Source organism: Trachypithecus francoisi, unplaced genomic scaffold (genome assembly GCF_009764315.1).
Source record: "Trachypithecus francoisi isolate TF-2019V2 unplaced genomic scaffold, Tfra_2.0 Lachesis_group5, whole genome shotgun sequence".
Taxonomy (NCBI): Eukaryota; Metazoa; Chordata; class Mammalia; order Primates; family Cercopithecidae; genus Trachypithecus; species Trachypithecus francoisi.
Genome location: NW_022681470.1, coordinates 132125647 through 132141819, shown reverse-complemented (window position 1 = coordinate 132141819; position 16173 = coordinate 132125647). Strand labels below are relative to the sequence as shown.

Sequence of the window (16173 nt, the reverse complement as noted above, 5' to 3'; positions counted from 1 at the left end):
ACTCCAGCCCGGGAGACAGAGCAAGACTCCCTCTCAAAAAAAAAAAAAAAAAAAAAAAAAAAAAAAAAAAAAAAAAAAAAAAAAAAAAAAAAAAATAAATTAAAGACTATACCTTTAATTATTTATATAATTAAAGAAATAATCAGGGATTATTTCTATAGTTAATTACTAGAGAACCTTCTCTAGGTTCAAACCTTTTTTAGAAACATAAAGCAGTAAAAAATTATTATAACTAAATTTTAAAAATTAATAATTATTTTTACTAAACACAATGTGGGATCCTGTATTGAATCTGGGAACAGAAAAAAGACATTCCTGGAAAAATTGGTGACATTCAAATAATGCCTGGAGTTTATGTAAGACATTAACATTTAGAGGAGTTTGGGTAAGGGGTATATGGGCGTTCTCTGCACTAGTTTATATAGTAACATTTCTTTTTTTTTTTTTTTTTTTTTTTTTTTTTTTGAGGCGGAGTCTCGCTCTGTCGCCGGGACTGGAGTGCAGTGGCCGGATCTCAGCTCACTGCAAGCTCCGCCTCCCGGGTTACACCATTCTCCTGCCTCAGCCTCCCGAGTAGCTGGGACTACAGGCGCCCGCCACTTCGCCCGGCTAGTTTTTGTATTTTTAGTAGAGATGGGGTTTCACTGTGTTAGCCAGGATGGTCTCGATCTCCTGACCTCGTGATCCGCCCGTCTCGGCCTCCCAAAGTGCTGGGATTACAGGCTTGAGCCACCGGGCCCGGCCTATAGTAACATTTCTGAAAATCGAAGATTATTCCACAAGAAAAAAATTATTTTAAAACATTTTAGTGGGAGCCAGGCGCGGTGGCTCGTGCCTGTAATCCCAGCACTTTGGAAGGCCAAGGTGGGCAGATGACCTGAGATCAGGAGTTTGAAACCAGCCTGGCCCACATGGCGAAATCCTGTCTCTACTAAATATACAAAAATTAGCTGCGCGTGGTGGCAGGTGCTTGCCTGTAATCCCAGCTACTCGGGAGGCTGACGCAGGACAATCGCTTGAACCTGGGAGGTGGAGGTTGCAGTGAGCTGAGACCGTGCCACTGCACTCCAGCCTTAGCGACAGAGCAAGGCTCCGTCTCAAAAAAAAAGAAAAAAGAAAAAGAAGAAACCACCTGAGAGGCTAGAGTGGGGTTGGTTGGGAGCAGGGACAGACGCAGTGACGGTGAGACTGATTTGGGGGTGAAGGTGCCCTGGAGAGGCCCGTGTCCACCCTGGACTTGGGAAATAAACTCACCAACTTCCATGAGCTGCTGGGCGTCCGGTGCCGGAACTGCACCTCAGCACCGACCTGGTTATCCGGAGTCTCCCACTCCATACGCAGCTGCCCAGCCAACTTGGACACCTTGATGTCTCCCAGAGGAGGCTCATATTTAACTGGAAGCAGAGGCAGGGATTGGCGAGGGGCAGCCCACACGTATGTGAGTTAATGGGCCCTGAAAATCCACCCGGTCCAGGGTAAGCAACTGAATCCCTAAATATGAATTAGCGGACACCTTTCAGGTCCCAGCTAAGACTGGTATACTATGATTCAAAGAGTCAAGATTTATACACAAGCCACATATGGTGGTTCACCCTGTAATTTCAGCATTTTGGGAGGCTAAGGCAGGAAGATCACTTGAGTCCAGGAGTTCGAGACCAACCTGGGCAACATAGTGAGACCCCCATCTCTACATAAAAATTAGCCAGACATGGTAGTTCATGACTGTGGTTCCAGCTACTTAGGAGAGTGAGATGGGAGGATCACTTGAGCCTAGGAGGTTGAGGCTGAAGTGAGCCCTGATCGCACCACTGCACTCCAGTCTAGGAGACAGAGGGAGACTTTGTCTCTAAAAAATCAACAAATATGGCCAGGCACAGTGGCTCATGGCTGTAATCCCAGCACTTTGGGAGGCCAAGGTGGGTGGATCATCTGAGGTCAGGAGTTTAAGACCAACCTGGCCAACATGGTGAAACACCGTCTCTACTAAAAATACAAAAATTAGCCAGGCATGGTGGTGGACGCCCATAATCCCAGCTACTTGAGAGACTGAGGCAGGAGAATCGCTTGAACTCGGGAGGCAGAGGTTGTAGTTAGACGAGATCACATCACTGCCCTCCAGCCTGGGTGACAGAGCAAGACTCCGTCTCAAAAAAATAAATTAAATTAAATTAAAATTTAAAAATAAATAAGTAATTTTTTTTTTTTTTTTGAGACGGAGTCTTGCTCTGCCACCCAGGCTGGAGTGCAGTGGCCCGATGGCAGCTCACTGCAAGCTCCGCCTCCCGGGTTTACGCCATTCTCCTGCCTCAGCCTCCCGAGTAGCTGGGACTACAGGCGCCCGCCTCGTCGCCCGGCTAGTTTTTTGTATTTTTTAGTAGAGACAGGGTTTCACCGTATTAGCCAGGATAGTCTTGATCTCCTGACCTCGTGATCTGCCCGTCTCGGCCTCCCAAAGTGCTGGGATTACAGGCTTGAGCCACCGCCCCCGGCCAAATAAGTAATTTTTAATAAAGATTGATACACAGTATCCTGCTAGTGAAGATATCTTTAAAATATTAACACCCGCCCGGGTGTTATCCTTGGCAGAGGATAATCGATTCTGACAAGCAATTCACAAAAGTGTCTGTCTTTTGAGGGTGATCCGCCTGCCTCGGCCTCCCAAAGTGATGGGATTACAGGCATGAGCCACTGTGCCCAGCCAACTCTTTTTTTTTTTTTTTTTTTTTAGAACTCTCAAGGAAATTGTACTTAGTTTTTAGATCCGTTTCAAGGAACTTGACCTAAAGAGAGACATAAATTAGCATAAATTAGTCTTGCTGCACTGCGGCCATACCCTGCCTGATTCTTTTTTTTTTTTTTTTTTTTTTTTTGAGACCTAGTCTCGCTCTGTCGGATGGCCGGATCTCAGCTCACTGCAAGCTCCGCCTCCCGGGTTTACGCCATTCTCCTGCCTCAGCCTCCCGAGTAGCTGGGACTACAGGCGCCCGCCACCTCGCCCGGCTAGTTTTTTGTATTTTTTTAGTAGAGACGGGGTTTCACCATGTTAGCCAGGATGGTCTCGATCTCCTGACCTCGTGATCCGCCCACCTCGGCCTCCCAAAGTGCTGGGATTACAGGCTTGAGCCACCGCGCCCGGCCCTGATTCTTTATTATATCATTGTATAAATTTAAGAGGTATGATGGTTTGATGTACATATCCATAGTGAAATGATTACTACAGTAAGCAATGTAACATATCCATGGCCAGGCACAGGGGCCCACATCTATACTCCAAACACTTCGGGAGGCTAAGGCAGGAGGATCATTTGAGCCCAGGAGTTCAAAACCACCCTGGCCAGCATAGCAAGACCCCATCTCTTAAATATATATATATACATATCCATCACCTTCTATAATTACTTTTTTGGTGTATGATAAGAACACCTAATTTTTTTTTTTTTTGAGACAGAGTCTCGCTCTGTCACCCAGGCTGGAGTGCAGTGGCGTGATCTTGGTTCACTGTAACCTCCATCCCCCAAGTTCAAGCGATTCTCCTGCCTCAGCCTCCCAAGTAGCTGGAATTACAGGTGCTTGCCACCACACCCGGCTAATTTTTGTATTTTTAGTAGAGACGGGGTTTCACCATGTTGGTCAGGCTGGTCTCAAACTCCTGACTTCAGGTGATCCTCCCAACTTGGCCTCCTGAAGTGCTAGGATTACAGGCATGAACCACCGCACCCAGCCCTAAAATCTGTTATTTTAGCAAATTTTCAGTATACAATATGCTATTTTTAATTATAGTTCTGTACTGTACATTGGAACTCGAGACTTATTTATGCTGTGTAACAGCCAATTTTATTCCTTTGACCTACATCTCCCCCATTTCCTCCTTCTCCCCATCCCCGGTAACCACGGTTCTACTTTTGGTGTCTAGATATTCGCCTTTTTTTTTTTTAAAGATTATACATGTAAGTGAGATCATGCAATATTTTTGTTTCTGTGCCTGGCTAACTTCACTCAGCATAATGTCCTCCAGCTCTGTCCATGTTGTGGCAAATGACATGATTTCCTTCACTCTTTTCTTTTCTTTTCTTTTTTTCTTTGAGACAGCGTCTTGCTCTGTCACCCAGGCTGGAGTGCAGTGGTGTGATCTCGGCTCACTGCAACCTCTGCCTCCCAGATTCAAGCCATTCTCCTGCCTCAGCCTCCTGGGTAGCTGGGATTGCAGGCACGCGCCACCACACCAGGCAAATGTTTTGCCTTTTTTGTGTGTGTTGCTGTTGTTTTTTAGATGGAGTCCCACTGTGTCGCCAGGCTGGCGTCCAGTGGCTCAATATCAGCTCACTGCAACCTCTGCCTCCTGGATTCAAATGATTCTCCTGCCTCAGCCTCCGCAGTAGCTGGGACTACAGGCGTGCGTGGCCTGCGCCTGGCTAATTTTTGTATCGTTAGTAGAGATGGAGTTTAACCATGTTGGCCAGGATGTTATCGATCTCTTGACCTCGTGATCCGCCCACCTCAGCCTCCCAAAGTGCTGGGATTACAGGTGAGAGCCACCGCGCCCGGACAAATACATGATGTTGAGTCGTGAGAACAGGTATTAAGAACCCAAGCAGGTCCCGGCAGCATTATGGACAGCAGAGAGAAACCAGAAGCAGCCTAAGTGCCCAGGAATAGGGGATTAGTAAGAGGACCATGAAAGACTGCTTTGTCACAATAGTGTTTGTGTAACACTACATGAAGTGACAATGGCTAGTAGTATCAAGTCCCTTGCCAGGGGCCAGGAATCCCCCTCCAGCTCCAGCCTTGCAGCCTGATGGCCTCTGGGTATAAAAGGGACAGCGGGGGCCGGGCGCGGTGGCTCAAGCCTGTAATCCCAGCACTTTGGGAGGCCGAGACGGGCGGATCACGAGGTCAGGAGATCGAGACCATCCTGGCTAACACAGTGAAAGCCCCTCTCTACTAAAAATACAAAAAAATTAGCCGGGCGAGGTGGCGGGTGCCTGTAGTCCCAGCTACTCGGGAGGCTGAGGCAGGAGAATGGCGTAAACCCGGGAGGTGGAGCTTGCAGTGAGCTGAGATCTGGCCACTGCACTCCAGTCCGGGCCACAGAGCCAGACTCCGCCTCAAAAAAAAAAAAAAAAAGGGACAGCGGGGAGAACAAGGTGCTACCTGAATTGTAGAGCTGCAGGGTCACCTCAGGAGACTTCTCTGTCTGGTTCCTGGCCCAGGATTCCACCCAGAGTGTGACAGTGTGCAGCACAGACACCCCGGCCTGGTCGGAGAACTGCAGCCTGGTGGCTGAGCCTGCGGCGAAGTAGCAACAGCGCCCGGAGCTAAGGCTGCAGCAGGAAGGAGGGTGTCAGTGCCGAGTCTGGGGTCCTGGTGGACCCCACAGCCGACTTAGTGCATCAAATCCCGGCATCATTTTATTGGTGTTTGTTTGTTTGTTTGTTTGGAGATGGAGTCTCGTTCTGTCGCCCAGGCTGGAGTGCAGGAGTTCAAGACCAGCCTGGCCAACATGGTGAGACCCTGTCTCTACTAAAAAATACAAAAATACAAAAATTAGCAGGCGCGGTGGTGTGTGCCTATAGTCCCAGCTACTCAGGAGGCTGAGGCAGGAGAATCACTGTAACTCGGGAGGCAGAGGTTGCCATGAGCTGAGATCATGCCACTGCACTCCAGCCTGGGCAACAGAGCAAGACTCCGTCTCAAAAAAAGAAAAAAGAAACAAGTAGATGGATGGATGGATGGAAGGATGGATGGAAGGATGGATGGATGGATGGATGGATGGAAGGATGGATGGAAGGATGGATGGATGGATGGATGGATGGATGGAAGGATGGATGGATGGATGGGTAAGTGAAAGGGTGAAGAAAAAAGAAGGACTAGAGAGACCCTCATGGCCACCCACCCTGGGATGCCTACCCTCGCTGACCACCCCCCACCACAATCCTCCAACCTTTTTTTCTTAGATGAGAAACAGAAGCCCAGGAAGGAGTGTTGACCCAGCCAAGATCACACATCCGAGAGTAGGGGCACCAGAGGGGGTTGGAGCAAGAGTGGGATGGTGGGTGAGGGTTTAGGAACGGTAGAGGGGTCCTCACCAGCACCGCAGGAAGTGGCTGACCCCAGCTGTGGGACCCTCATACTGCCAGGAACACTCGTAACCAGCACTGGATATCCGATAGCAGCTCAGGTCCCTAGGGCCCGAGGCTGAGCCTGGAAGAGATCCTGTAGGCTTGGGAACAGACCAGAGTCTGGAGGGGTCTTTGTGCCCAGGACAAATCTTTGTGATGCTTACATCTTTCAGTGTTACCTCAGCCTAAACCCTCCCTGCGTCCTTCCTACCTCATCTCCCGCCATCTCTCGCCTCAACCTATTCGGAATCCTCAGCCTTCTAACTCATCCTCAAAGAGGCCAGATGTACTGCCACCTCCCTCTCTATTCCTCACCCTCCTTCTGGTGTTGTTTTTTTTGGGGGGGGGGTGCCCTGGGCCCCAGCTTCCCTCCTCTGGTTCTTCAAAACACATCATCACATGCAGTATAGACATTTGTTTGCCTATTGTCTATCTCTTCCACTAGGCTGTGGTCTTGGAAAGTCAGTTGAGCTCACAGCCCCCTGTGTCTAGATCCATGTGCGCACATAGAAGGTGCTCAGTAAATGGTTATCAAACAAGAGAATGGACGGTGTGTCTGCTCAGTGTCAGACCCTTTGCAGGGTGCATTATGAGCATAAATGTTCCAACAACATGGCCGGGCGCGATGGCTCATGTCTGGAATCCTAGCACTTTAGGAGGCTGGGGCGGGTGGATCACCTGAGGTCAGGAGATCGAGACCAGCCTGGGCAACATGGTGAAACCTCATCTCTACTAAAAATACAAAAATTAGCCGGTTGTGGTGGCGGGCACCTGTATTCCCAGCTACTTGGGAGGCTGAGGCCAGAGAATGGCTTGAACCTGGGAGGTGGAGGTTGCAGTGAGCTGAAATCAGGCCACTGCACTCCAACCTGGGCAGCAAAACAAGACTCTGTCTCAAAAATAAATAAATAGGCCAGGCGAGGTGGCTCATGCCTGTGAGCACCCAGTACTTTGGGAGGCCGAGGCGGGTGGATCATGAGGTCAGGAGATCGAGACCATCCTGGCTAACACGGTGAAACCCCGTCTCTACTAAAAACAATACAAAAAAATTAGCCGGGTGTGATGGCGGGCGTCTGTAGTCCCAGCTACTCAGGAGGCTAAGGCAGGAGAATGGTGTGAACCCTGGAGGCAGAGCTTGCAGTGGATCCAGATCATGCCACTGCACTCCAGCCTGGGCGACAGAGCGAGACTCCGTCTCAAAAAGAAAAAACAAACAAGCAAACAAATAAATAATAAATAAATAAATAAATAAATAAAATGTTCCAATAATTTATTGGGTGGGGGGCGGCTTCAAAATGCTTAAAAGGTACTTTCTCCCATGTACCGACCAATCTGAACGGACATAGACACCAGCCCTGAGACCATGCTAGGGAAGTGATGAGGTTCAGAGAGGCGGCTGGCTGTTCCAGGGCACCTTGAACCTGTTGAGAATGGGCCAGCAGGTGGTGGGGTGGGGTCTCCCAAGACCACAGGCGGGGCTGGGTCTTCGGCCGGGTGGCAGAGGCCATGGGAGGGGCTGCTGTGGATGGGGTCAGGTAGAGCCCTACATAATCCTCAGCCAACAATGAGGAACTGCTCCGAACCTGAGTCTGCATCCGGATATGGTGGGTCCTGAAAACAGCACTCACTGGTTCTGCAGGCAGCTGCAAAGGCAATGAAGGCATAATGACATCCCTGGCCTTGCACTGTGTGGGGAGAAGGGCTCGGCCTTGGGGTCTACACCCAAGTGATCATCAGCCCTCCCACCCACCCACCTTCCCATATATGCACCCACCTACCACCTCTCATCCATCCATCTGCCTATGTATTCATCCACCCATCTACCCATCCATCCATGTATTTATTCATCTGTCTACCATCTACCCATCCATCCACCCATGAATTCATGCATTCATCTATCCATCCATCCATCCATCCACCCACCCACCTACCCATCCATCCATCCATGTACTCATCTATCCATTCACCCATCTACCCATCCATCTATCCAATCATCCGTGTATTCATTCATCCATCTACCCATCTACCCATCCATCCATCCATCCATCCACCCCACCATCCACCCATCCACCCATCTATCCATGTATTCATCCATCCATCCACTCATCTACCCATCCATCTATCGATCAATCCATGTATTCATTCATCCATCTACCTATCTACCCATCCATCCATCCATCCACCCCACCATCCATCCATCCATCCACATATTAATCCATTCATTCATCCACCCCACCATCCATCCACCCATCCAGCCATCCATCCATCCATCCATCCATGTATTAATCCATCCATCCACCCCACCATCCACTCATTTATCCATCCGTTCATCCATCCCTCCATGTATTCACCCATCCATTCATCCATCCACCCCACCATCCATCCACCCCACCATCCACCCATTCACCCATCCATCCGTGTATTCATCCATGCATCCATGCATTCATTCATCCAGTATCCATTCACCCAACCATCCATCTATCCATCTACTCACCAATCTATCCATCCATACATCCATATATTCATTCATCCATACACCCACCCATCCATCCATTCATCCATGTATTAATCTATCCATACACCCCACCATCCACCCATTTATCCATCCATTCATCCATCCCTCCATGTATTTATTAATTCATCCATCCATCATTTACCTACCCACCCATCCACCTGTCTATCCATTCATCCACCGCCCTTTAGTCCTCAGAGGTTGAGATGCATATTTGGGAGACACTCTCAGGAGGTCCCCCCAGCAGGAAAGAACAGTAAGACCAACAGTCTGGAGGGCAGAGAGAAGTGGAGGTGTGCCTGGGGTGGCACCAGTGTCTGAAGCCAGCATGGGGAGAGACAGTAGAGAGTGCACGGCAAGGAGAGGCCTGCCAGGGCTGGCCCAGGCAAGCACACTTGGCCCACTAGCAGTCGGGGCAATAATTAATAACATTTCCCCAGGAGGCAGCGACCTCCTTCAGCCACTGGGACCCTGTCTCTGTAAAAAGTACGCGCCAAAAAAATTAACCTGGCACGGTAGTGTGCGTCTGCAGTTCCAGCTGCTCAAGAAGCTAAGGCAGGAGGATCACTTGAGCCCAGGTGGTCAAGGATACAGCGAGCTATGATCAGGTCACTGCACTCCAGCCTGGGCAACAGAGTGAAACCCTATCTCAATAAATAAATAAAAAGCATATATGGAAGGATGTGCATAGGTTATATGCAAATACTTCACCATTTTATATCAGGAACTTAAGCATCCTTGGATTTTGGTATCTGCAGAGGGTCCTGGAACCATTGCCCCACAAATACAGAGACAATTGTATACATTATATTATATATGTCTATCTATTGTAAACTACATACATAAGATACTATACTATGTATACCTATTAGATACATACTTGCTTTTCATTCATTCCTTCGTTAGTTTTTTTTCTCACTGAACTCGGGGAGGTGGTGGAAAAGATTTAGTGCATTTCACAGAAGAGAAAAATCAAGACCGGAGGAAAGATGTCTAAGTTCGATCCCAGAAGCCATGACTGCCCCTCTCCCATTTGACAGCAGGAAAGACTGAGGCACAGAGAGATGAAACCAACCCACACAGCAGGCCCACAGCTCTCCACATATACACGTGCCTCCCCCCAGCAAGACGAGCCACCATGCCAGGGTCGGGGGACTCACCACCCTGCCTGGACCGCAGGAAGAGGAGGAGGAGGGGGACCACCCAGGTCACCAGCGGCCCCATTGGATCCACGCAGAGCCCCACAGCCCCAGGGGAGCCTCTCCGCCACCTGCGAGGTTCAGCCACCCCGTCCCCGCTCCGGAACACATTGAAGCTGAACAAGGGAAAAAGACCAAAAAAAAAAAAGTGAGTGTCACAGCCCATCCCTAGGGCAAGTCAAAGCGAAAGAGAAACCCAGGAAGTCAGCTCCGTGGTGGTGGTGATGGTGGTGGCCACAGACTCACCTTTGGAGCAAGTCAGGGTTCTAGGGGCTCTGCCCAGACCTGAACTGAACACCCAGATGCCAGCCCCATGGGCCACCTGTGGTTCCATGCACTTGATCAGGTCCCTGGCCCTCTCTAGCCGATTTTTTTTTTTTTTTTTTGAGATGGAGCCCCGCTCTGTCACCCAGGCTGGAGTGTGGTGGCATGATCTCCACTCAGTGCAACTTCCACTTCCCGGGTTCAAGCGATTCTCCTGCCTCAGCCTCCCGAGTAGCTGAAATTACAGGCAACTGGCACAACACCCGGCTAATTTTTGTATTTTTGGTAGAGACGGGGTTTCACAATGCTGGCCAGGCTGGTCTCCAACTCCTGGCCCCAAGTGATCCGCCTGCCTCAGCCTCCCAAAGTGCTGGGATGACAGGCATGGGCTACCTTGCCCAGCTGCCAAATTCTTTTTTTCCTTCTTTTGGGACAGGGTCTTGATCTCTGACCCAGGCTGGAATGCAGTGGTCCAGTCACGGCTCACTGCAACATCAACTTCCCCAGGCTCAGGCCATCCTCCTACCTCAGCCTCCCCAGGAGCTGGAACTTATAGGCATGTACCACCATGCCCAGCTGATTTTTGAATTTTTTGTTTTTTAGAGAGGGGATTTTTGCCATGTTGCCCAGGCTGGTCTCAAATTCCTGGGTTCAAATGATCCATCCGTCTTGGCCTCCCAAAGCTCTGGGATCACAGGCATGAGCCACCACACCGAGTGGCTCGCCAACTTCTGAGTCTGAGACTCAAGAGCTGAAGGAGGGCAGTGTTCTTGGATGGCCTGAGTTCATCCTTCCAACAAATTGTTACAAAGAGCTTGCAGCATGCTGGCTGCTGGCCCCCCAAAATGCCCACCTCCCCATATGCCAAGCTCCAGTCTTGTGCACCTGGGCTCACCCCTCTAATCCCAGCACTTCGAGAGGTCGAGGTGGGAGTATCACTTGAACCTAGGAGTTTGGGACTAGCTGGAGCAACATGGCAAGACCCCATCTCTATAAAAAATAAAAAGTTAGGCCGGGCGTGGTGGCTCACGCCTGTAATCCCAGCACTTTGGGAGGCCGAGGCAGGTGGATCACGAGGTCAGGAGATCTAGAGCATCCTGACCAACATGGTGAAACCCTGTCTCTACTAAAAATACAATAATTAGCCAGGTGTGGTGGCGGGCACCTGTAATCCCAGCTACTCGGAAAGCTGAGGCAGGAGAATCGCTTGAACACAGGAGGTGGAGGTTGCAGTGAGCTGAGATTGCACCACTGCATTCCAGCCTGGGCAACAGAGTGAGACTCTGTCTCTCTCTCTCTCTCTATATATAGATAGATAGATAGATAGATAGATAGATAGATAGATAGATATACAGATAGATAGATATGTATATAGATATAATTAAAACTTAGCCAGGCGTGGTGGCACGCATCTGTATTCTCAGCTACTCGGGAGGCTGAGGTGGGAGAATGGCTTGAACCCAGGAGGTTGAGGCTTCAGTGAATCATGATCACGCCATTGCACTACAGCCTGGGTAACAGAGAAAGATCCTGCCTCTAAAAAAAAAAAAAAAAAACATTTAAGAGATTGCAACTTAGTTTTTCCCCATGTTCCATTTCTTTTTTTTTTTTTTTCTTTGAGACAGAGTCTCGCTCTGTCCCCCAGGCTGGAGTGCAGTGGCACGATCTCGGCTCACTGCAAGCTCCGCCTCCCCAGTTCATGCCGGTCTCTCGCCTCAGCCTCCCAAGTAGCTGGGGCTACAGGCGACTGCCACCTCGCCCGACTAATTTTTTTTTTTTTTTTTTTTTTTTGTATTTTTAGTAGACGCCGGGTTTCACCTTGTTAGCCAGGATGGTCTCAATCTCCTGACCTCGTGATCCGCCCGCCTCAGCCTCCCAAAGTGCTGGGATTACAGGCGTGAGCCACCGCCCATGTTCCATTTCTTTCTTTTTTTTTTTTTTTGAGACGGAGTCTAGCTCTGTCGCCCAGGCTGGAGTGCAGTGGCGCGATCTCGGCTCACTGCAAGCTCCGCCTCCCAGGTTTACGCCATTCTCCTGCCTCAGCCTCCCGAGTAGCTGGGACTACAGGCGCCCGCCATCTCGCCCGGCTAGTTTTTGTATTTTTTAGTAGAGACGGGGTTTCACCGTGTAGACCAGGATGGTCTCCATCTCCTGACCTCGTGATCCACCCGTCTCGGCCTCCCAAAGTGCTGGGATTACAGGCTTGAGTCACCGCGCCCGGCCCCATGTTCCATTTCTTAGCCTCTGAGTATTTCATTTCCTGCCCCTCCCTCCCCACTGTCGGCAAAGCCTCTAAATGTCAGTGGAGAAGCTCTGATCCAAGCTACCGCGTGGATGAACCCTCAAAAACATTATGCTGGGCCGAGCGCGGTGGTTCGCGTCTGTAATCCCAACACTTTGAGAGGCCGGGATGGATGGATGACCTGAGGTCAGGAGTTCGAGACCAGCCTGGCCAACAAGGTGAAATCCTGTCTCTACTAAAAATACAAAAATTAGCTGGGCATGGTGGCATGTGCCTGTAATCCCAACTACTTGGGAGGCTGAGGCAGATAGAAAAACTTGAACCTGGGAGGCAGAGGTTGCAGTGACCCGAGATCACGCCACTGCACTCCAGCCTGGGTGACAGAGTGAGACTCCATATCAAAAAAAAAAAAAAAAAAGCCACACACAAAAAAAAACCCATCATGCTGGGTGGACGAAGATGGACGGGAAAGGCACACATTGTATGATTCCACTTATATAAAACATCCAAAATAGGCAAATGTACAGAGGCAGACAGTAGCTGAGCGGTTGTCAGGGGCTGGGGGGAGGCGGGAGTGAGAAGTGACTGGTGATGTATGCGGGGTTTCCTTTTGGGGTGATGCAAATGTTCTGGAACCAGATAGAGGTGGTGGTTGCACAACACTGTGAATGTGCTAAATGTCACTGAATCGTTTGCTTTAAAATGATGAATTTCCGGCCCGGGCGAGGTGGCTCACTCCTGCAATCCCAGCACTTTGGGAGGCCAAGCCAGGTGGATCATTTGAGGTCAGGAGTTCAAGACCAGCCTGGACAACATAGTGAAACTCAGTCTCTACTAAAAATACAAACATTAGCCGGGTGTGATGGCAGGCGCCTGTAATCCTAGCTACTCGGGAGGCTGAGGCAGGAGAATTGCTTGAACCCAGGGGGCAGAGGTTGCAGTGAGCCAAGATCATGCCACTGCACTCCAGCCTGTGTGAGAGAGTGAGACTCTTTCTCAAAAACAAAAAAAGATCAATTTTAGGTTATGTGAGACGCATCTACAGAAAAAAGAAACATTATTAGAGTCCAGGGGCACTGAAGAGGGAGACAGGGAGGGTCTCTTCTGGGGGGTGAGCATCTGTGGAAACTGAGGCTCAAGCGGCCAGGGTCGCGCCACACAATTCAGCCTCCTGGGAGGAGGTCCCTCCTTCAAGAAGCCTGGCCCCTAGGGGCAGCTGAGCTGGCCAGGGTCAGGCGCCCAGCAGGCTATGAGGTCAGCAAGTTGGGGACAAAGACTCAGTGTCCTGGGCCTGGCACACTGGGGACGGGGACCCTGTGACCCCATACAGAACAGCCTTCTCTGGCCCCAGGGCCCAGGCCAGGGTCTGCTGGGGGATGGATATGTGAGGCCTGGGGGAGGGGCAGAGACAGAGAAAGGACAGAGATAGAGAGATACATAAAGATGGAGGAAGCCAGGCAGGGTGGATTATGCCTATAATCCAGCACTTTGGGAGGCCAAGGCAGGAGGATCGCTGTAGGCTAGGAGTTCAAGAGCAGCCTGGGCAACATAGTGAGACCTCATCTCTATAAAAAATAATTGGCTGGGCGTGGCAGCAGGCACCTGTAGTCCCAGCTACTTGGAAGACTGAGGCTTAAGCCAGGGAGGTCGAGAGTATAGTGAGCTCTAATTGCGCCACTGCACTCCAGCCTGGGCCACAGAGCCCAGGCTGGGCTCAAAAAATAAAAACAATTTTTGTTATTTTTTGTCTCAAAAAATAACAAGAAAGGTGGAGGAAACAGGTAGAGATCAGAGGAAAGTCACGGCCCCTTTCTGACCATCCTGAGACCCTCCCGACTCCAGCAGTTCCCAGAGAGTCCTTCACTTGCCCCATTTCACAGATTGGGAAACTGAGTCCAGGGACACTCAGACCACCTGAGACCCCAGCTGGAGATGAAGAGATGGATTCAAACCAACCCTCGTGGAGTACACTTTTGCCCCTTCCAGAGTGGAGACCGTGCCTCAGGGCTTCCCCCACCCCCGCAGAGCTTGGCCCTCCCAGGCCTCATCTTTTCCACCTGCAAAATGGGCTGTTGTGAGTATGCAGGAGGGCTTGGCTCGCAGTGAGCGCTGTCCACCCACTGGCCAGTGTGATTAGTCATTGTTGTTCCCCAGTGGCCTCTGCCTGGCGGCTGCTGGAAAAACATCAAGGGAGGGAGATACAGGGCCAGGGAGGTGAAAAGCTGGACACAGACGCCCCAGCCCCTTGGGATCAGGGACAGATGGAGGCCGGGTGCCCTAAAGTAGAGCAGGGAGGGCTGCCTGGAGGAGGGACACTTGAGCTAGTATTTACAGAATTACAGGGCATCTCTAGCAGAGGCCACAGCAGAGCCAAAAGTCCAGAGGAGGTGCTTTGGGGACCACCAAGATGGACACAGTGGATCTGGGGTTCTGTGGGGTGATGGGCTGGGGCCTCGAGTGCCAAGCTAAAGGGCCTGCCTTTCTCCGAGGGCAGTAGGGAGCCATGGCAGGTGTGTGAGCTGGCAGGGTACCCCACACAAAGGTGAAGTGGTATTTCTCCCCTTATTGAAGTCACAACCTGACACTCCCTCTGAAGTTCGCCACATTCCACCTTCCCCTTGCCGTATCTTGGCATGCCCACCTCCTTCCCTTCCTCTCTAGGCCTGCCAGGAGGCCCTGTGGGCCCCTTATGGCCCCATCCAGCTGCCCCAGAAGTTCATCTGAGATAAGCTCCCAGGGCTGCCCCACTTTCAGATGCCCCACAGACACGGGGGAGGGTGAAACAGGAAGGATCGAGTCATGGGGGCCCCGGAAAACATGATGGGAGGAACCACAGCACTTCCCCACCTCCTCAGCTTCTGCCTTCTTCTCAGGGAGAGAGACCTTCAGCCTGAGGAGGAGGGCCAAGCGTCCCTCCATGTGGTCGAGATACCCTAATGCCACTGAGGATCATCTAAAGAGGGTGTTGAAGGATACATAGGAGTTAGCCAGCAGAAAATACATTTGTTCATTTAAAAAACTTGTAGGCATCACTCATCAACAAGAACAATTTTCATCATTCAATCAGAACTTTCTAGTGCCTCTGGGGGATCATTTGAAGATGTTTAATTATTATTTTTCTTTGAGACAGGGTCTCACTCTCTTACCCAGGCTGGAGTGCAGTGACACAATCATAGCTCACTGCAGCCTCAACCTCCCAAGTTCAAGCTATCCTGCCACCTCAGCCTCCGATATAGCGGAGACACAGGCCTATGCCACCATGCCCTGCTTTGATATCTTTTTCTTTTTTTTTTACTTTTGAGACAGAGTTTTGCTCTGTCACCCAGGCTAGAGTGCAGTGATGCGATTTCAGCTCACTGTAACCTCTGCCTCCTGGGTTTAAGTAATTCTCCTGCCTCAGCCTCCTAGTAGCTGGGATTATAGACGTGTACCACCATGCCCAGCTAATTTTTGTATTTGTAGTAGACACGGGGTTTCACCGTGTTGGCCAGGCTGGTCTCAAATTCCTGACCTTAAGTGATCTGCTGGCTTCGGCCTCCCAAAGGGCTGGGATTACCGGTGTAAGCCACCACCCCCAACCATCCAGTTATTATTTAAAAAAAATTTTTTTTTTTTGAGACGGAGTCTCACTGTGTCGCCGAGGCTGGAGTGCAGTGGCTGGATCTTGGCTCACTGCAAGCTCCGCCTCCCGGGTTCATGCCATTCTCCTGCCTCAGCCTCCCGAGTAGCTGGGACTACAGGTGCCTGCCACCTCGCCCGACTAGTTTTTTGTATTTTTTAGTAGAGACGGGGTTTCACTGTGTTAGCCAGGATGGTCTCAATCTCCTGACCTTGTGA

General features: G+C 50.4%; 1 protein-coding gene across 11 annotated transcripts in view; it reads right to left on the bottom strand.

Moving 5' to 3' along the window:
- The window catches only part of IL12RB1 (interleukin 12 receptor subunit beta 1), a 28544-nt gene extending 18527 nt beyond the window's left edge, over positions 1-10017 (bottom strand). For all 11 annotated transcript variants that reach the window (XM_033196670.1, XM_033196671.1, XM_033196676.1 and 8 more), the window contains exons 1-5: positions 9792-10017; positions 7703-7762; positions 6087-6201; positions 5152-5321; positions 1255-1394 (exon numbers count right to left, since the gene is read on the bottom strand). In XM_033196670.1, coding sequence (XP_033052561.1) covers positions 1255-1394; positions 5152-5321; positions 6087-6201; positions 7703-7762; positions 9792-9996 — 690 coding nt within the window. In that variant the 5' untranslated portion in view covers positions 9997-10017. The remainder of the gene's footprint in view (positions 1-1254; positions 1395-5151; positions 5322-6086; positions 6202-7702; positions 7763-9791) is intronic.
- Positions 10018-16173: the final 6156 nt, after the last annotated feature.